This window comes from Gobio gobio, assembly GCF_949357685.1.
Source record: "Gobio gobio genome assembly, chromosome: 9".
NCBI lineage: Eukaryota > Metazoa > Chordata > Actinopteri > Cypriniformes > Gobionidae > Gobio > Gobio gobio.
Genome location: NC_137115.1, coordinates 57,344,196 through 57,366,145, shown reverse-complemented (window position 1 = coordinate 57,366,145; position 21,950 = coordinate 57,344,196). Strand labels below are relative to the sequence as shown.

Sequence of the window (21,950 nt, the reverse complement as noted above, 5' to 3'; positions counted from 1 at the left end):
TGCTATGTGGTTGCTAGGGTGTTGAGGGTGGTTGCCAGGGTGTTGCTATGTGGTTGTTAGGGTGTTGTGTGTGATTGCTAGGGTGTTGTGTGTGTGGTTGCCAGGGTGTTGCTATGTGGTTGTTAGGGTGTTGTGTGTGATTGCTAGGGTGTTGTGGGTGGTTGCCAGGGTGTTGTAAATGAGGACCTTACAGTGTGTAAGTGTGCAGTGGTGTGTTCCTGTAACGCTGGGCTATAATAACACTGGTGTGATTGATGTCAGCGGCGGCAGGTTCGAGTCCCAGGGAATGCATGAGCTGATATAATATATGCCTTTAATCCAATGGGAGCCTCTGGGGATCAAAGCATCTGCCAAACGCATTCCCGTAAATATGATGAGTTATGGATGTGAGAGGGTCTGTGTGTGTGTGTGTGTGTGTGTGTGTGTGTGTGTGTGTGTGTGTGTGTGTGTGTGTGTGTGTGTGTGTGTGTGTGAGAGAGGGTCTGTGTGTGTGTGTGTGTGTGTGTGTGTGTGTGAGAGAGGGTCTGTGTGTGTGTGTAAGTGTGTGAGAGGGTCTGTGTGTGTGTGTGTGTGTGTGCGTGAGAGGGTCTGTGTGAGTGTGTGTGAGTGTGTGAGAGGGTCTGTGTGTGTGTGTGTGTGGGCATGTTTTTGTGAAATATCAGGACACAAATGTGTATAATGACATGGGTATTACAAAAAGAGGGTGAAATATGAGGACGTTCCCCATGTCCTCACTTTTCAAAATGCTTATAAATCACAGAACAAGGTTTTTTTCACAGAAAGTGAACTGCACAGTGTGTGTGTGTGTGTGTGTGTGTGTGTGTGTGTGTGTGTGTGTGTGATGGGTAGGTTTAGGGGCAGGGGCAGTGTGTGTGTGTGTGTGTGTGTGTGTGTGTGTGTGTGTGTGATGGGTAGGTTTAGGGGCAGGGGCAGTGTGTGTGTGTGTGTGTGTGATGGGTAGGTTTAGGGGCAGGGGCAGTGTGTGTGTGTGTGTGTGTGTGTGTGTGTGTGTGTGTGTGTGATGGGTAGGTTTAGGGGCAGTGTGTGTGTGTGTGTGTGTGTGTGTGTGTGTGTGTGTGTGTGTGTGTGTGTGTGTGTGTGTGATGGGTAGGTTTAGGGGCAGGGGCAGTGTGTGTGTGTGATGGGTAGGTTTAGGGGCAGTGTGTGTGTGTGTGTGTGTGTGTGTGTGTGTGTGATGGGTAGGTTTAGGGGCAGGGGCAGTGTGTGTGTGTGTGTGTGTGTGTGTGTGATGGGTAGGTTTAGGGGCAGGGGCAGTGTGTGTGTGTGTGTGTGTGTGTGTGTGTGTGATGGGTAGGTTTAGGGGCAGGGGCAGTGTGTGTGTGTGTGTGATGGGTAGGTTTAGGGGCAGGGGCAGTGTGTGTGTGTGTGTGTGTGTGTGTGTGTGATGGGTAGGTTTAGGGGCAGGGGCAGTGTGTGTGTGTGTGTGTGTGTGTGTGATGGGTAGGTTTAGGGGCAGGGGCAGTGTGTGTGTGTGTGTGTGTGATCGGTAGGTTTAGTGGCAGGGGCAGTGTGTGTGTGTGTGTGTATGTGTGTGTGTGTGTGTGTGTGTGTGTGTGTGTGTGTGTGTGATGGGTACATTTAGTGGCAGGGGCAGTGTGTGTGTGTGTGTGTGTGTGTGTGTGTGTGTGTGTGTGTGTGTGTGTGTGTGTGTGTGTGTGTGTGTGTGTGTGATGGGTACGTTTAGTGGCAGGGGCAGTGTGTGTGTGTGTGTGTGTGTGTGTGTGTGTGTGTGTGTGTGTGTGATGGGTACGTTTAGGGGCAGGGGCAGTGTGTGTGTGTGTGTGTGTGTGTGTGTGTGTGTGTGTGTGTGTGTGATGGGTAGGTTTAGGGGCAGTGTGTGTGTGTGTGTGTGTGTGTGTGTGTGTGTGTGTGTGTATGTGTGACGGGTAGGTTTAGGGGCAGGGGCAGTGTGTGTGTGTGTGTGTGTGTGTGTGTGTGTGTGTGTGTGTGTGTGTGAGTGACGGGTAGGTTTAGGGGCAGGGGCAGTGTGTGTGTGTGTGTGTGTGTGTGTGACGGGTAGGTTTAGGGGCAGGGGCAGTGTGTGTGTGTGTGTGTGTGTGTGTGTGTGTGTGTGTGTGTGTGTGTGAAGGGTAGGTTTAGGGGCAGGGGCAGTGTGTGTGTGTGTGTGTGTGTGTGTGACGGGTAGGTTTAGGGGCAGGGGCAGTGTGTGTGTGTGTGTGTGTGTGTGTGTGTGTGACGGGTAGGTTTAGGGGCAGGGGGAGTGTGTGTGTGTGTGTGTGTGTGTGTGTGTGTGTGTGTGTGTGTGTGTGTGTGTGTGTGTGTGTGTGTGTGTGTGTGTGTGTGTGTGTGTGTGTGTGTGTGTGTGCTCCACTAACGTCCGCACGCTTTACATCACACATGATAATGTTGGGATTCTAGTTTCACTCATTTGAAATTGAAATGATGCTGCAAGCATTTCCTCTGGAGCAGCGTCAGTGATTCTGAAGAGTGTGTGGTTCCTCTGCCTCTGAGCTGCTGGGTGGAGGTTCAGTGTGTGGTGTTGCCAGGATCTTGCTCTATGACCAGCGTGTTGCTGTGTGGTGCAAGGGTGTAGTGGTTGTCAGGGTGTTCTGAGTGGTTGTCAGGGTGTTGCTATGAGACTGCTAGGGTGTTCTGAGTGGTTGTTAGGGTGTTGATGTGTGGTTGCTAGGGTGTTCTGGGTGGTTGTCAGGGTGTTTCGTGTGGTTGTCATGGTATTGCTGCATGGTTGTTAGGGTGTTGCTGTGTGGTTTCCATGATTTGGCTAAGGTGTTCAGGGTAGTTGTCAGGATGTTGCTGTGTGGTTATCAGGGTTTTGCCTGGGTGTTCTGAGTGGTTGTCAGCGTGTTGCTATGTGGTTGCTAGGGTGTTCTGGGTGGTTGTCAGGGTGTTGCTGCATGGTTTTCAAGGTGTTGTTGGGAGGTTGCCAGGGTTTTGCAAGGGTGTTCTGAGTGGTTGTCATGGTCTTGCTGTGTGGTTGTTAGGGCGTTGCTCTGTGGTTTCCAGGGGTTTGCTAAGGTGTTCTGGGTGGTTGTCAGGGTGTTGCTGTGTGGTTGCTAGGGTGTTCTGAGTGGTTGTCAGCGTGTTGCTATGTGGTTGTTAGTGTGTTGCTGTGTGGTTTCCAGGGGTTTGCTAAGGTGTTCTGGGTGGTTGTCAGGGTGTTGCTGTGTGGTTGCTAGGGTGTTCTGAGTGGTTGTCAGCGTGTTGCTCTGTGGTTGCTAGGCTGTTCTGGGTGGTTGTCAGGGTGTTGCTGCATGGTTTTCAAGGTGTTAATGGGAGGTTGCCAGGGTTTTGCAAGGGTGTTCTGAGTGGTTGTCATGGTCTTGCTGCGTGGTTGTTATGGCGTTGCTCTGTGGTTTCCAGGGGTTTGCTAAGGTGTTCTGGGTGGTTGTCAGGGTGTTGCTGTGTGGTTGCTAGGGTGTTCTGAGTGGTTGTCAGCGTGTTGCTATGTGGTTGTTAGTGTGTTGCTGTGTGGTTTCCAGGGGTTTGCTAAGGTGTGAGTGGTTGTCAGCGTGTTGCTCTGTGGTTGCTAGGGTGTTCTGGGTGGTTGTCAGGGTGTTGCTGCATTTTTTTCAGGGTGTTGTTGGGAGGTTGCCAGGGTTTTGCAAGGGTGTTCTGAGTGGTTGTCATGGTCTTGCTGTGTGGTTGTTAGGGTGTTGCTGTGTGGTTTCCAGGGGTTTGCTAAGGTGTTCTGGGTGGTTGTCAGGGTGTTGCTGTGTGGTTGCTAGGGTGTTCTGAGTGGTTGTCAGAATGTTGCTATGTGGTTACCAGGGTGTGTGGTTGCTAAGGTGTTATGGGTGGTTGTCAGGATGTTGCTTACTTTTTTTGATTGCACATGAGCTACTGTATGTTAATACCATGTTTTTTCAGACAGTACCACAATGATACCATGTGTCTTGGACATAACAATTCATTGTTTTTGAACACGGTAATCACATATAAACCATATAGACACCATTGTTCTGCGCCTCCACAGTTCAGTCAGAGCAGCTGGCAGTGTGTTTCTGTCTGTCATCCTCAAACTTCCCACTTCATCTCTCTCTCTCTCTCTCTCTCTCTCTCTCTCTCTCTCTGTCTCTCTCTCTCTCTCTCTCTCTCTCTCTCTCTCTCTCTCTCTCTCTCTCTCTCTCTCTCTCTCTCTCTCTCTCTCTCTCTCTCTCTCTCTCTCTCTCTCTCTCTCTCTCTCTCCGTTCCCACTGTTCCTCCTCCTCCAGCAGCTCAGCTTTCACATGTGTGTGTCGTTCAGAGAGACACTGGTTGTGCGGGAGCCGCAGCGGCTCATGTGACCTCGCTCCGGGAGGACGACACATTCACACAGAGAGCGACACGCGTGTGCGTGTGTGTGTGTGTGTGTGTGTGTGTGTGTGTGTGTCATGATGCTGTCTGCCGTCGCTCCGCTGCTGCTCGTCTGTCTGCAGATGCGTGTCCTGGGGAAGCCGTGGATGCAGGTCTGTGTGTTTGCTTTCTGGGAAATTACCATTAACATCTTTTCTCTTTAGCTGGACTGTTATCAGTCGAGTTCTGCACACTTTAGTCTTTAGTTTAGGGCTGTTTTAGGAGTTTTAAGAACTGTTTTTGAATCTGCTGTGAATCTGATCTTTTGATTTGAGTCCATCGAGATCCATCAATAAATAGAAAGTAATCGTGGATGAATCGCCTTTCGTTTGAACAGTATTTCACTCACTTAATGGAGCCGTGATTGTGGTTTATTGTGTTCATTAGCAGGTTAAACGCGTGTCCTTGAGAGGGAGTGTGAATAATGCGCACAGATGGTTTCTGAGGCCACTTCCTACAGTGCTTCCCCTCCCATCATTAACATGTCAAACGCTGCAGAAACGGCCGTTTAAATGTCATCGCTGGGCTTTTTTAATAACAGGATCTGCGAGATGAAAGAAGGGTGTTTGTGTGTTTGTGCCAGCTGTGAGGAACCCAGTGCCACCGCTGGCTATTTCAGCGGCTTTACGGGCGGCCGCTGTGTGTTTACACTCATAACCTCGACCTCAGCGCTCGTTTCCGCAGACAGACGGACGTTTCCCTCATGCCGTAAATCTCCCGGTTCGGTCTTTAACAGTCCAGCCATCTCTTATGCTTTCGCAGAGGTGGAGAAAGTACACAACTCCATTACTTGAGTAAAAGTAAAAGTACTATTGGTTAAACATTACTCCACTACAAGTGAAAGTTGTCATTTTTACTTAAGTAAAAGTACAGAAGTACTTGCTTTTAAAAGTACTTAAAGCTACACTGTGTAACTTTTTTAGTTTATTCTTAGCTAAAAACACTCAAAAATATATGTGCTCATTAATGTATATTTACTTCTTTCAAGTAATAAAGTATTCTGGTAAGTTTATAATATGCCATTGTAAACACATACGGGTGAGGGTTTGAATGCGGGTCGCCATGTTGCTCCTCCATCTTGAAAGTACATTAGCCAAAGAGGGACATTCCCGTAAATTCAAGCTTGGCCTTTGGCGTTTTAACACTCGATGGCTCCGTGTCCAATGTGGACGAGGTCGAGTTGGAAGCCACGTTAATCTTGGACTAAATCAGCCACCGTAGGAGTTAAAACGAGAGGAACAGAAACTAATATTCACTGGATTGTCATAAACCAGTTCACCACTAGATGGGGGAAAATATCACACAGTGGAGCTTTAAATATCAAAAGTAAAAGTAAACGCATTATTTAATTATTGTTGTATGAATGCGCTGCTCCATCATGGGGGTTTAAGGCAGTCATGCTAGCACACCTTCACACCTTCAACTCATTTAAATACTTGCTTAAAGGTTACAAAGCTCTTATCAAAGTCAAAATCATACTAGAAAAGAAAGGTTTCTACTTTCTGTTTATTTGACAGGATTATGTAAAAAACATTTCTGAAAGGACTTCAGTTAACATTATTAGCTCAACTACGCTTTTGCACGCTAACTAACATCATTGTGGAGCGTTAGCTATGTGTTAGCGCTGGATCCTCAAGGCTGTCGCAACTTGACGGGTAAATCTATAAAAATCATTTGACCAACCATATTTCATACCAATGTTCATTTTGACAGCAAATTTCGACTTAGTTTTAGTCATAGTATTTTGACTGTAACATTTTAGGCATCTGAATTGTTTAGTTTTAGTCTAGTTTTAATTGACTATAATAAGATTTTAGTAGAATTAGTAGAACTAAACTTCAGTTCTTGTGTTCTGGCGTCTGAGAGGCAGCTTTCTGTGCACTTTCACACTTATCCACGTCTGCTCTTCTGGATTTGTACTTTTCAGTATGACTATGTTTGCGCGTCTGGAACTGCCGCCGTCTATTTTACCATCAATTGATTAGTGTTCAAAAAAGTACTTGGAAATCATTGAACTTCATGTGATCCTACAAGAGTGATTACTGATAGGCTTTCTGCACAAAAAACAACGAATCACGTTTTAAAGAAGAAAACAAATCATCCACTATCTTTTGAAACGGCTACGACTTTCTACTTCGAGGGCCTTGATAGAAATGTAGTGGAGTAAAAAGTACGATATTTGTCTTTCAAATGTAGTGAAGTAAAAGTCATAAGTTTCCAGAAAAAATACCACTCAAGGAAAGTACAGATACTCAAAAAGTGTACTTAAGTAAATGTGCTTAGTTACTGTCCACCTCTGTGCTTTCGTCATCTGGAGAAAAGTGGGACGGTTTATAATGTAAAGGATATTTTTGGCATGTTTGTGTTTGCATGCAACAACGCCAAAGCATTGTAACAAAAGAACCCCTAGTTTTGCAGTCTGAAGGTGATTAAAGTGGCTCCACTGGTAAAACAGTGGCTGTTATCTCGCGGTTACACTCTTAAATCCCCACAGTCTCGTCCTCCACATGGGGTCCACATGAACCTCTACAGGAATGCTCCAGACACACACACACACACACACACACACACACACACACACACACACCGTGTGTTTAGACTGCTGTAAAATATATGTTCTCTGTGACTTGCTGTCGGGTTTCCATACACACATGAGGCAGTGTTATTTTAGCAATACTATTATAGTTTTGTTAATATTTTGAATTCGATTTTGTTTTCATTTTAATTTTGGTTATCATTGTTTAGATATTTTGTCAGATGTATTCCACGCTCAACTGTTAGTGGGATTATAACAAAGTGGAAGCAATTGGGAACAACAGCACTCACAGAGCGGGGTCAGCGCATGCTGAGGGTCACAGAGTGGGGTCAGCGCATGCTGAGGGTCACAGAGTGGGGTCAGCGCATGCTGAGGGTCACAGAGCGGGGTCAGCGCATGCTGAGGGTCACAGAGTGGGGTCAGCGCATGCTGAGGGTCACAAAGTGGGGTCAGCGCATGCTGAGGGTCACAGAGCGGGGTCAGCGCATGCTGAGGGTCACAGAGTGGGGTCAGCGCATGCTGAGGGTCACAGAGTGGGGTCAGCGCATGCTGAGGGTCACAGAGTGGGGTCAGCGCATGCTGAGGGTCACAGAGCGGGGTCAGCGCATGCTGAGGGTCACAGAGTGGGGTCAGCGCATGCTGAGGGTCACAGAGTGGGGTCAGCGCATGCTGAGGGTCACAGAGTGGGGTCAGCGCATGCTGAGGGTCACAGAGCGGGGTCAGCGCATGCTGAGGGTCACAGAGCGGGGTCAGCTCATGCTGAGGGTCACAGAGCGGGGTCAGCACATGCTGAGGGTCACAGAGCGGGGTCAGCACATGCTGAGGGTCACAGAGTGGGGTCAGCGCATGCTGAGGGTCACAGAGTGGTGTCAGCGCATGCTGAGGGTCACAGAGTGGGGTCAGCGCATGCTGAGGGTCACAGAGTGGGGTCAGCGCATGCTGAGGGTCACAAAGTGGGGTCAGCGCATGCTGAGGGTCACAGAGCGGGGTCAGCGCATGCTGAGGGTCACAGAGTGGGGTCAGCGCATGCTGAGGGTCACAGAGTGGGGTCAGCGCATGCTGAGGGTCACAGAGTGGGGTCATCGCATGCTGAGGGTCTCAGAAGTGGCCAACTTTCTGCAGAGTCAAGAGCTCCAGACCTCCAAACTTCTGTGGCCTTCAGATGAGCTCAAGAACAGTGTGTAGAGCTTCATGGAATGGGTTTCCATGGCCGAGCAGCTCATCCAAGCCTTACATCACCAAGTGCAATGCAAAGCGTGGGATGCAGTGGGGTAAAGTGCGCCACCACTGGACCCTAGAGCAGTGGAGACGTGTTCTCTGAGTGACCAATCACGCTTCTCTGTCTGACAATCCCATGGACGAGTCTGGGTTTGGCGGTTGCCAGGGGAACGGGACTTGCCTGACTGCATTGTGCCGAGTGTAAAGTTTGGTGGAGGGGGGATTATGGGGTGGGGTTGTTTTTCAGGGGTTAGTTCAAATGAAAGGAACTCTTAATGCTTCACCAAGACATTTTGGACAATTTCATGCGCCCAACTTTGTGGGACCAGTTTGTGGACGGACCCTTCCTGTCCCAGCTTGACTGACCAGTGCACAATGCGTCTCCATAAAGACATGGATGAGGAGTTTGGTGTGGAGGAACTGGACTGGCCTGCACCTCAACCTTGACCAGTTGATGATCAGTGCGCACATCGCAATATCGATGCTAAAGCTAAATATCGTGCAGCCCTACTGTGTGAAGAGCACGACGAAACAATGCAGTAACCAAACAATAAACAGTCCTTAAATCAAAATAAACACGGAGGAGATCACAGGCGGGACACGAGCAGGAATGAGAACTGACCATGAACAACTGAAACAGGGCTATAAGAGTATTTTCAGACTTAATTACTTACTTATATGAGGTTTTCCGGTTCAATACATTATCACAGGCTACTTCATCATTACTGATTTGTAGATTTAACCCAAAAAACGCTCTGTATTTTCATATTATTAGCACTTGACTTCGTGTTTTTAAAGGGGTCATGAACTGGCTTTTTCATTTGTTTATACTGTTGTCTGAGGTCAACTTATGACGTCTGTGTGGTTTTTACATTCAGAAACATCATAATGATAAGTAATAGGCTATTTTCTGCCCTGGTTTTGAGGCTCTCTGAGAAACGCTGTGTTTTGATGGGCGTGTCGCACTGAAGACTTGGAAGTAAACGCCCACGGCTAGGATTGGATAAGATTTGCATATTTAATGAGCTTCAGCTCCTCTCAGTGCATGTGGGGATTGTTTTGACAGCGTCTGGAGAATCGATCACAGGACTCGGAAAATATCTTTATCAAACAAACACAATGGTTCATCTCTTCATTGGAATGTAATTTTTTTATTACTTGGCCACGCGGTCAAGAAAGGAATGTTATTTCACTATTTAAGATAGCCCGTCGGCAGGCCGGTGATACGTTTTGGTAGCCCATCTGAAAAACACACAGCCCCGGGACGTTGGGCTTTTAAAAAAGTCCCATAACGTTACAAGTCAAAGTCTGATCCCGAATGAACCAATAGCAGCTTCTCCAGCCTGTGAGCGCGTGCTGAGGTGTATAATCAATAGATATCAAACCATCTGTAATAATGCAACACCAACACACATAAACACATGTTTTACTCACATCAGTGTGTTGTAGCGTTCCTGACGGATCCAGAAGCACAGCGTTGTGTTTTAATCTCAATATGTCTGCAGATCCAGTCTCCATCTGTGTCTCGTTTACAAACGAATCCGCGGTTAAATGAAGCGAACAAACACTGCGTCTTACACACGTGAGCTGGAACCGCATGTTTATCGCTCGACTCGTTTACCTCCACGAGTCGGTGGGCGGGGCTTGAGGCGGACGTTCTGTGACGTCATTGGTCGACATATTCTGAGATCTCTGGTTTTCTGGGCCTGGTGTCAATAAAAGCTTTTCTTTGACTAACAAGGACGTTTTCAGCTCTGAGGCTTACAGGATATTCGTATATCACCATTAACTTGTATATATCAAAGGCTCCAAGGGAAAGTTGATTTCTCAATTCATCACCCCTTAAAAGGGTTAGTTCAACCAAAAATGTAAATTGTGTCATTAATGACTGAGCCTCATGTGGTTGGACACCCGTCAGACCTCCGTTCATCTTCAGACACAAATGAAGATATTTTAGTGTAAATCTGATGCTCTGAAAGGCCTCCATTGGCTCAACTTTACACTCTCAAGACCCTTAAAAGACACTAAAGACTAAAGTTACAAAGTCCATCTCACTACAGCGGCTCTACAATAACTTTATGAAGACGAGAATAGTTTCTGTGCGCAAAAAACCCTAAATAACGACTTATATAGAGATGACGTTTTCAAAACACTGCATCATGAAGCTTCGAAGCATTATGAATCAGTGAGTCGATTCAGCGGTTCTGAGCATTATGAATCAGTGAGTCAATTCAGCGGTTTGGAGCGTTATGAATCAGTGAGTCGATTCAGCGGTTCAGAGCGTTATTAATCAGTGATTCGATTCAGTGGTTCGGAGCGTTATGAATCAGTGAGTCGATTCAGCGGTTTGGAGCGTTATGAATCAGTGAGTCGATTCAGCGGTTCGGAGCGTTATGATTCTGCGAGTCGATTCAGCAGTTCGGAGCGTTATGAATCAGCGAGTCGATTCAGCGGTTCGGAGCATTATGAATCAGCGAGTCAATTCAGCGGTTTGGAGCGTTATGAATCAGTGAGTCGATTCAGCGGTTTGGATCGCCAAAGTCACGTGATTTCAGCAGTTTGACACGCGATCCGAATCATGAATCGACTCACTGATTCATAACGCATCAAAGCTTCATGAGGCCGTGTTTTGAAATCGTCATCTCTATATAAGTCGTTATTTAGGGTTTTTTGCGCACAGAAACTATTCTCGTCTTCATAAAGTTATTGTAGAGCCGCTGTAGTGAGATGGACTTTGTAACTTTAGTCTTTAGTGTCTTTTAAGGGTCTTGAGAGTGTAAAGTTGAGCCAATGGAGGCCTTTCAGAGCATCAGATTTACACTAAAATATCTTCATTTGTGTCTGAAGATGAACGGAGGTCTGACGGGTGTCCAACCACATGAGGCTCAGTCATTAATGACAGAAGTTACATTTTTGGGTGAACTAACCCTTTAAGGCCGTATAAAGCCTTTTATAACATGCTTTGTTATATTTTACATCTTCATGCGTCAGTTATTCGTAATGATGTCATGATATACTCCTTTTATAAATCCACGACACAGATTGTGATGTTTCGCTGCCGTCGGCAGATTGACTGATCTGAGAGCTGCTCGTGTCTGTTCGTTGGCTCTGAGAGTGAAGCGCTGCGCTGGATGGAAAGTGGCGATTGAAAGGCTTCCAGTCTGTCCATAAGCTCCTGGCTCGCTCAGCCCAGTGCATCGTGGGAACTGTGGAGGCTCAGCGCAGCAGATGTCGGATTTCATCTGAAGGAAGACTTTAAGACACTAGCAACTGCGCTTATTTATCACAGACGTTACAATGTGAATTTGCAGTATAAACAAGATCTAGGTCAGGGGTTTTCAAACTTTATGATGCCAAGGACCCCCAAATATAATGAACCTTTTATGAGGGACTTCCTTCCTAAAATCTCTCTCTCTCTATATATATATCTATATTAGGGCTGTCAAAAGATTAATCGCGATTAATCGCATCCAAAATAAAAGTTTGTGTTTACATAATATATGTGTGTGTACTCTGTTAATTATTATTGATATATAAATACACACACATCATGTACATATTTAAGAAAAAAATATTATTTTTATATATAAAACATTTATATTTATATATATATTATAGATTATATAAATGTATATACAGTTTATACATGCAAATATTTCTTAAATATATACATGAATGTGTGTGTGTTTATATATAAATAATAATTAACAGAGTACACACACATATATTATGTAAACACAAACTTTTATTTTGGATGCGATTAATCTTTTGACAGCCCTAATATAGATGAATAGTAAGTGTGACATTATAAATGCAACATATTGTTTCCAAACTTAAATTGGCTATACCTAATATTGGATGTATAAACCTGAAGAAGAATATTTTCAATTAAAAATTATTTGTTTAAGCAACCTTCACAATAAATGTATGTAAGCAGCTTACATACTGCGCGCAAACATATCCACACTCTAAAAAATGCTGGGTTAAAAACAACCCAAGTTGGGCTGAAAATGGCCTAACCCAGCAATTGGGTTGTTTTAACCCCGCGATTGGGTTGTTTTAAGCAAACATTTAACCCAATTGCTGGGTTAGTCCATTTTCAATCCAGCATTTTTTAGAGTGCAATTCTGGAAAGTATGTATACAGCAAGAAATGAGAGAAACATTTAGAAATTAAAAAGTTAGATTGTTCGGTAGACTTTAAACATTTTTGCTTATTCTTTTTATTCTTTTAAATTTTCTGGGGACCGCTTAGAACCTTCTGGAGGACCCCAGTTTGAAAACCCCTGATCTAGGTGAATGAATCACACACACACACACACACACACACACACACACACACACACAAAGAGCTGCTTTGTTTGAATAATAATTGTGATGGTTCAGTGGAGGGCTTGAAATATCAATAACTTCAGAATGATTTCCGAGAGCGTGTGATCCATCGAGAGCATTGTTTTGTGTTCTTTCTGTGTGAAGGTGCTTTTGTCTGAATTCGCCCATTATGGGGTGTAAAATATCCCAGTTCGCCTGTAACCGTAGCCGTTGGGTCAGTTCGCCTGCGTCTTTCCCGCTGCCAGCTTCATTCTCGCTGGTGAACCACAAACCCGAGCCGCCCAGTCGGTTCAAAGAGCTTTTACTGTAGATGCACTTCAGAGAGGATATTACATATCAGACGAGAGAGAGACGCTGATCCCGTCACATTTACATTGGGTCTGAAACTCGAGAGGTCTGGTGTTTGAGGGCCGTCATGCGTCCAGCTGTCCACATCTGCATGAGGATGAGGTTTACACGCAGAACACACTCACTCATCATCTCCAGCTGAACTAGAGCTAGAGGAGAATCTGCTTCACACATCCACTAAAAATCTCAGAAACACCGTCAGATGTCATTCAGCGGCGAGTCTGAAGGGAATTTTAGGAATGTTGAAATCCGTGTTTTGGTGTTTCTCCGGGTGCCAAACCGGCCGGATGCCCCACAGAGAGAGAACAGCTCTGGGAACGACATGACCTGATTCAGGTCGTCCTGGGAAATTCCTACTTGCACGTCTGAAAGTCATTACCATCGTTTGTGTTTTGTGTCGGAATGGATTTTGATCAGACTAAATATCCCTTTAAAGGGTTAGTTCACCCAAAAATGTAAATTGTGTGATTAATGGCTGAGCCTCATGTGGTTGGACACCCGTCAGACCTCCGTTCATCTTCAGACACAAATGAAGATATTTTAGTGTAAATCTGATGCTCTGAAAGGCCTCCATTGGCTCAACTTTACACCCTCAAGACCCTTAAAAGACACTAAAGACTAAAGTTACAAAGTCCATCTCACTACAGCGGCTCTACAATAACTTTATGAAGACGAGAATAGTTTCTGTGCGCAAAAAAACCCTAAATAACAACTAATATAGTGATGACGATTTCAAAACACTGCCTCATGAAGCTTCGAAGCGTTATGAATCAATGAGTCGATTCAGCGGTTCGGAGCTTTATGAATCAGCGAGTCGATTCAGCGGTTCAGAGTGTTATGAATCAGTGAGTCGATTCAGCAGTTTGGAGCGTTATGAATCAGCGAGTCGATTCAGCGGTTCAGAGTGTTATGAATCAGTGAGTCGATTCAGCAGTTCAGAGCGTTATGAATCAGTGAGTCGATTCAGCAGTTTGGAACGTTATGAATCAGCGAGTCGATTCAGCGGTTTGGAGCGTTATGAATCAGCGAGTCAATTCAGCGGTTTGAAGCGTTATGAATCAGTGAGTCGATTCAGCGGTTCAGAGCATTATGAATCAGTGAGTCGATTCAGTGGTTTGGAGTGTTATGAATCAGCGAGTCAATTCAGTGGTTCAGAGCGTTATGAATCAGTGAGTCGATTCAGCGGTTCGGAGCGTTGACTATATTTGCTTCCAGAACAAGAATTATACTGCATTGCCAAGTGTTGTGACTCCTCCTTCACATGCACATGAGCTTTAATGCCATCCCATTTGGGTTTAATATGGAGTCGGCCACCCTTCGCAGCTCTAACAGCTTCAGCTCTTCTGAGAAGGCTTTCCTCATGGTTTAGGAGTGTGTTTATCAGGCACTGATGTTGGACGAGAAGGCCTGGCTCTCAGTCTCCGCTCTAATTCATCCCAAAGGTGTTCTATCGGGTTTAGGTCAGGACTCTGTGCAGGCCAGTCCAGTTCCTCCACACGTATCCAGATCAGATGGTGGACCTGCACCCAGACATGACCAACACATGACCAACACATGACCCACACATGACCACCACATGACCAACGCATGACCACCACATGACCAACACATGACCAACGCATGACCAACACATGACCAACGCATGACCAACACATGACCAACGCATGACCAACACATGACCAACACATGACCAACACATGACCAACGCATGACCAACACATGACCAACACATGACCAACACATGACCAACGCATGACCAACACATGACCAACACATGACCAACACATGACCAACGCATGACCACCACATGACCAACACATGACCAACACATGACCAACACATGACCAACGCATGACCACCACATGACCAACACATGATCAACACATAACCACCACATGACCAACGCATGACCAACACATGACCAACACATGATCAACACATGACCAACACATGACCACCACATGACCAACACATGATCAACACATGATCAACACATGACCACCACATGACCAACGCATGACCAACACATGATCAACACATGACCAACACATGACCAACACATGATCAACACATGACCAACACATGACCAACACATGATCAACACATGATCAACACATGACCAACACATGACCAACACATGATCAACACATGACCAACACATGACCAACACATGACCAACACATGATCAACACATGACCAACACATTATCAACACATGATCAACACATGACCAACACATGACCAACACATGACCAACACATGATCAACACATGACCAACACATGACCAACACATGACCACCACATGACCAACGCATGACCAACGCATGATCAACGCATGACCAACACATGACCAACACATGATCAACACATGACCCACACATGATCAACACATGATCAACACATGACCAACACATGACCAACACATGACCAACACATGATCAACACATGACCAACACATTATCAACACATGATCAACACATGACCAACACATGATCAACACATGACCAACACATGACCAACACATGACCAACACATGATCAACACATGACCAACACATGACCAACACATGATCAACACATGACCAACGCATGATCAACGCATGACCAACAAATGACCAACACATGACCGACTCATGACCGACACATGACCGACACATGACCGACACATGACCAACACATGACCGACACATGACCAACACATGACCGACACATGACCAACACATGACCCTGAAGTGTGTGAGAGACCGTGATTATCCTCCCCCTGAAACTGCCTCATCGTCACGGCATCCTCAATAAACCCGTCTCCAGCATGTGGCCTCTGATATTTCGATTATTCCGATCTATTATAACCTCTGACCTGTAAAGTTGCCAGAATAATAATAATACGCTGCTTGTTAATTGGCCAGAGGAGAACTGCCCCCCCGACTGAGCCTGGTTTCTCCAAGGTTTATTTTCCTCCATTCTGCTCCTGATGGGGTTTGGGTTTCTGCCACTGTTGCCTCTGGCTTGGCTTGCTCAGTTGGGGACACTACATTTTTCAACTAAATATCCAAATAAATCTAATTATTAAACTAAATTAACCATATAAACTAAATTACTGATCTAATTACTGATCTAAAGCCCACACTGTCACTGTATGATAATTGAAATGAACTGATGACATCACTGTTTTCTCCTGAACGGCTGTACAGCTGAATAAAATTATGCTGCATTATTTTCCTGTTTAACACTGTGAAGCTGCTCTGAGACATTGTTAAAAGCGCTATATAAATAAAGTTGACTTGACACCAAACTCCTCATCCATGTCTTTATGGAGATGCTTTGTGCACTGGTCAGTCAAGCTGGGACAGGAAGGGGCCGTCCCCAAACTGGGCCCACAAAGTTGGGAGCATGAAATTGTCCAAAATGTCTTGGTGAAGCATTAAGAGTTCCTTTCCTTTGAACTAACCCCTGAAAAACAACCCCACCCCATAATCCCCCAGCCACCAAACTTTACACTTGGCACAATGCAGTCAGGCAAGTCTTGTTGTCCTGGCAACCGCCAAACCCAGACTCGTCCATGGGATTGTCAGACGGAGAAGCGTGATTGGTCACTCAGAGAACACGTCTCCACTGCTCTAGAGTCCAGTGGCGGCGCACTTTACCCCACTGCATCCCACGCTTTGCATTGCACTTGGTTTATGAACTATAAAGTAGGGATGCACCGAATCCAGGATTCGGGTTCGGATTCGGCCGAATATTGGGCTTTTTGACGGGGTTCGGTTCCTGCCGAAACGTAGAATTTTTTTCCACCGAACCGAACCCTAGACTTGCACTGCGCGCCTCCGCTGGTCGCGACGTTGATTATGGGAAGGTGTTCACTAGGTGGAGCATAGTGAGAACGTGAAAATGGAACACTCATGAACAGAACTCGTGTTTTGGGCAGTGCTCTCAGTCAAAAGATGGCGATTCAAGTCGAGCTTCATGTTCAGTTTGCAATGCTGATTTGTCTCGTGGTGGCAAGGGCCCTAAACAACAGCCGCTGTTAAAACATCCGAAAGAATACGAGTGCATGAGGGAATCTACAGACAACAGCCAATGCAGCAACTTCAGCTACGGCAAAGGAAGGAAAGTCATTCTGGCATAATGTTGCCTATTCTTAAAGGTCCCATGGCATGGCATTTTTCTATTATTTTATGTTTCCTGAGGTGTACTTATATTGTTAGTATGATTTTTACATCAATAAATGTCATAATTTAGAAATAAAAGGCATTTTTTCTATACTGTTATTACCCCTCTGGCTGAATGCAAGGGGCGTGTCTGCTGTGAGACTTCAGTGAAAACGCCCACTGTTGTGATTGGCTGACATCTTTGCATTTGAAATGAGTGTTAGATTATGTTGCAGAGGAAGGGGAGGTAACCTTTCCTGGTATGATGTCATAACAGGAAAATTCCAGACCAGCTCATCTGAGCTTCATTTTCTCAAAGGCAGAGAGAGACAGCCAGAACTCGCTTTACACCCATCAACATTTCTAGCCACTTGAGGACCATATACAGGCTAGGGGAACTCATATTAATGTTGAAAAACCTCAGAAAATGAAATTGTCATGCCATGGGACCTTTAATTAAAATTAAATTAAATTGGATGCTCATTTTGGTTAAATTTCCCAATGACAACCGCTGCTCATTATCCGATTATTAACCGTTAACTGGTAAGATTATAATATTGAATTGACATTAAATAAAAATACGATTGACGAGTGTCTGCGAGCCGTTAAAAAGACACTTTTTTCACAGGTTTATTTTACCATGCAAACATCAGCACAGATCAGATCAAATATAAATAAAAAGAATAAAATAAATAGGCCTACACTAAATATTGTTAACTTAAATAATTACCAAATTAAGATGACAAAACGAAAATACACTGAATCCGTTTGAAGCTTTGAAGAACCGGAATAGTTTTTTTGTCAAATAAAGATACCAGGCCTACCTCAATCCATACCTTGTATGATTATTTTTATAAGTAACATGTCTAAGTGATGTGTGTTAGTCTGGAGCAGAGATGTATAAAGTACTAGAGACACATACTTGAGTAAAAGTACAAGTTCCTTATCAAAAAAGTGACTTGAGTAGAAGTTGAAGTGCTCTTTAAGCACCACACTTAAGTAGAAGTACTAAAGTATTCAACATTTTTTGTACTTAAGTATTGCAAGTAGTTTATTTTAAAATGTACTACTCAAGTACTGAAAGTAAAAGTACAAGTATTGTGTTATGTAGTTATTAAAGAAAGTAGTCAAAAGTTTGAACATCATATTGTTTTTATTATTTCAAATGATTAACCTAAAGGACAATCACAATGTTGGTAGGTAATTTTTCTACATATTGTCATATAAATAACCTGAAAACACTGTAGTTCATTAAGATTAAATCTTACTAACCACTCTTACTAAAAAAAATGGGGTAAGCACACTTATATTCTCATTTCAAGAGGAGTTCTGAGTAAATGATTTGTTTGTGCCCAGGGTGGGGCACAAACAAACAATTGCTACTCAAAACAAGCCCAATCGCGTTCCAGGGGGGGATTCCCCAGTAAAATCACATTTGGGGGTAAAATATGTGTTTTTTGGCACTAAAATTCGCATTCCCGGGGCTAAATATCACATAATTGGGGTCGCTTCATCCCGCGGACATGAAAAAACAGCCCGCGGCAAAACCACATACTTGGCAACACTGCCGCTGCCTCGCTAGCGTTGCTGAGAGAGATGAGACGTATACAGTGACGTAAGATATGGCTCTGTTGTGGCTCTCAGCCCGTGGAAAAGCAAACCGGTTCTTAGAAAGCTCCTCAGTCGAACCAACTATGAACCGGGACTAGCTCTGGCTCTGAATTAGCTCTAGCACTGCCTTGGTGGAAAAGGGGTATCAGTGGTTCTTCAGCGGTTCTTCAGCGGTTCTTCAGTGGTTCTTCAGTGGTTCTTCAGTGGTTCTTCAGTGGTTCTTCAGAGGTTCTTCAGTGGTTCTTCAGAGGTTCTTCAGTGGTTCTTCAGTGGTTCTTCAGTGGTTCTTCAGTGGTTCTTCAGTGGTTCTTCAGAGGTTCTTCAGTGGTTCTTCAGTGGTTCTTCAGTGGTTCTTCAGGGGTTCTTCAGAGGTTCTTCACTGGTTCTTTGACTAAGGTGCTATATAGCACCTCTGAAGAACCGCTGAAGCACCAAAATTGGTGCTATATAGCACTAAAAAAGGTTCCCTTATGATTACGAGACTTTTTTTTTAGAGTGACCGCTGTGGACGTTGTTTACTTCATTAATGTGCTTACTGTGATAATGGACTGCGGATGGGATTCGGTTTCGGATTCGGCAGAATCTTAACCAGTGGATTCGGTATTCGGCCCAACCCCAAAAATCTGGATTCAGTGCATCCCTACTATAAAGATAACAATATTTGCGTCCAGTCCCAAAATGATGACTTACTGGCGAACTCTTTGCCTCCTGTCTCCACTGACCGCTGTGTGTGTGTGTGTGTGTGTGTGTGTGTGTGTGTGTGTGTGTGTGTGTGTGTGTGTGTGTGTGTGTGTGTGTGTGTGTGTGTGTGTGTGTGGACGATGGGAGCTGGACGGGGTTTGACCGCTGGCTCTGGCTTCAGCAAGGGATTATGGGTATAATAGAAGCGGTATTTTATGAAGCACGTAATAATTAATGTTTATTGTTATATAATAGATGGTTAAACTCTGACTGTGGTTAGATAAGGTGAGCCGCACTGCCACAGCTACTATATCCATATCCTATCTGTCATATTTCAACAGTTTTTAGCCTCTCCGAGATCTTTCTAGCCCATTCAAGGAATAACGTACGACGCCTATGAATAATGAATATGAGTAACGCCTGGATAAAAAGAGTTGAATTAAATTGGGTTTTTTTAATCACTATTTAAAACTTCTTTCTGGGTTAAATTCTGTATATCCTAGAATCCTTATTTTTTATTCACCTTTTGTGTATCGAGTATCATAAAATAACATTCGGACGTTAACAACATTTAAATTATAATAGAAATGAGCACTATAACCAGTAGATGGCGGAAGAGGGACACTTATTGGCTCATTTTTCAATGAATTTTTATAGATCATCAAATCACTATTATTATTATTATTATTTTTTATTTTTTATGCATTTGGCAGACGCTTTTATCCAAAGCGACTTACATTGCATTTAAGGTACACATTTTTTACATTTTTGCCAATTCTTCCTTTCCCTGGGAATCGAACCCATGACCTTGGCGTTGCTAGCGCCATGCTCTACTGTTTGAGCTATAGGAAAGCTATTATAACTATTATTATACTAACTATTATAACATGAATTGTTACTTTATTTGTACTGAAGTGTTAAATATAGGCTAATTGTAGGGGAAATCAGGTTTGACAGCAGGTCAGATGTTGAGATGACCGCTGGCTCTGGCTTCCGCAAGGGATTATGGGTGTTTGTTTCCGTGCCTCCCACAGGGTCTCCGGCTCCAAACTCTCACTCTTTTCCTCACTCGTTCCTCTCCTGTCTTTTCACTCCCGTCTTTCTGCACCTGTTCACTAAACCCTGGATTTATGGAGCGCTGAAAAGAGCAATATATCCCCGTCTCCCGCACTGATGTCTGATTAATGGCTGCTTCCGCCGCTGCATCATGAAAACAGACGGACAGAAGAGATCAAGCTGTCCAAACCATTAGCCAAACTAACTGATCACGTGACCAGAGGTGGACAGTAAGGAAGCACATTTACTTGAGTTCTGTACTTAAGTACACTTTTTGAGTATCTGTACTTTACTGAAGTATTATTTTTTAGGGAAACTTTTACTTTAACTTCACTACATTTGAAAAACAAATATCGTACTTTTTACTCCACTGCATTTCTATCAAGGCCCTCGAAGTCAAAAGTCGTTTCTGTAGCAGCTTTGCAAGTCAGTGGATGATTTTTTTTCTCCTTAAAAGTGTTTTTTTTTTGTGCAAAATGTAAGTGTCTGGGAGAAAGAGAGGCATAGACATATGGATGAATCTGAAAAAGCCTGATGAACGAGCTCAGTTCAGTCTGGTTTTTGTGCCTCTGAGATGAGCACGAGCACTGAGTAGAGCTTTCTTTTGTGTGTTTTTTTCGCACTTAAACAGACCAATACACACAAAATGTCAATTTTCATTTTGGAAAGTATTCACGTAAAGAAAGTTGATTATGTCTTAAGTGAACGTGAACAGTTGGGGGAATATCGGATGTGTATCAGTGTGTGGGATTTGTGCATTCTGCCTTAAAGTGACAGCAGCTTTGTAAAAACTTTGTAACTTTTAAGTATTTAAATTAGCTCAAGGTGGTCGTATGGAGCATCACAGACTGGCTTAAACCACCGTGCATTTATACAACAATGCAACAATAATAAAATAATGCATTGACATAAAAAAGGAAATTTACTTTGATACTTAAGTACTTTTAAAAGCAAGTACTTCTGTACTTTTTCTTAAGTAAAAATAGTTTTTAACAACTTTCACTTGTAACAGAGTACCAGTAGTACTTTTACTTTCACTCGAGTAATGAAGTTGTGCACTTTGTCCACCTCTGCACGTGACAATAACGGCCTGCAGTGTAGAGGTCGTGTGTGTGTGTGTGTGTGTTGACGTCTGCTGTGTTTCTCTGTGGCAGAGCGCCGGCTGCGATGACCTGGTGGGTTCTGGGAAGGAGCGTGACAGATGTGGCGTGTGCGGGGGGGATAATAGCGCGTGCCAGCTCATCTCAGGCCTGTTCCAGCACAGCCTGTCCAGAGTGGGCTATCACAAGATCCTGGAGATCCCGCCGGGAGCCACCAAGATAAACGTCACGGAGATGGTGAAGAGCAGGAACTATCTGGGTGAGGAAAGCTCCATTCACTGCAAGAACCATTCATATAATAACTATAACAATAATTGTAATGATAACTTTAATGAGAACTACAACTAAAACTAACGAAAACTATACCATAACTGTAACTAAAACTATAAAAACTAAAACTATAACGATAACTATAAGGATAACTGTAACTAAAACTATAAGGATAACTGTTACTAAAACTATAAAAATTATAACGATAACTATAAGGATAACTGTAACTAAAACTATAACGATAACTGTAACTAAAACTATAATGTAACTAAAACTATAACGATAACTGTAACTAAAACTATAACGATAACTGTAAC

The 21,950-nt window shown here is 44.1% G+C and overlaps 1 protein-coding gene across 1 annotated transcript in view; it reads left to right on the top strand.

Annotated features, from left to right (window-relative positions):
* thsd4 (thrombospondin type 1 domain containing 4) overlaps nt 1-21,950 on the top strand; it is a gene marked incomplete at its 5' end in the record, with an annotated part of 64,421 nt that overhangs the window by 5,974 nt on the left and 36,497 nt on the right. The window contains one exon of the mRNA XM_079826182.1: nt 21,418-21,622. Coding sequence (XP_079682308.1) covers nt 21,418-21,622 — 205 coding nt within the window. The remainder of the gene's footprint in view (nt 1-21,417; nt 21,623-21,950) is intronic.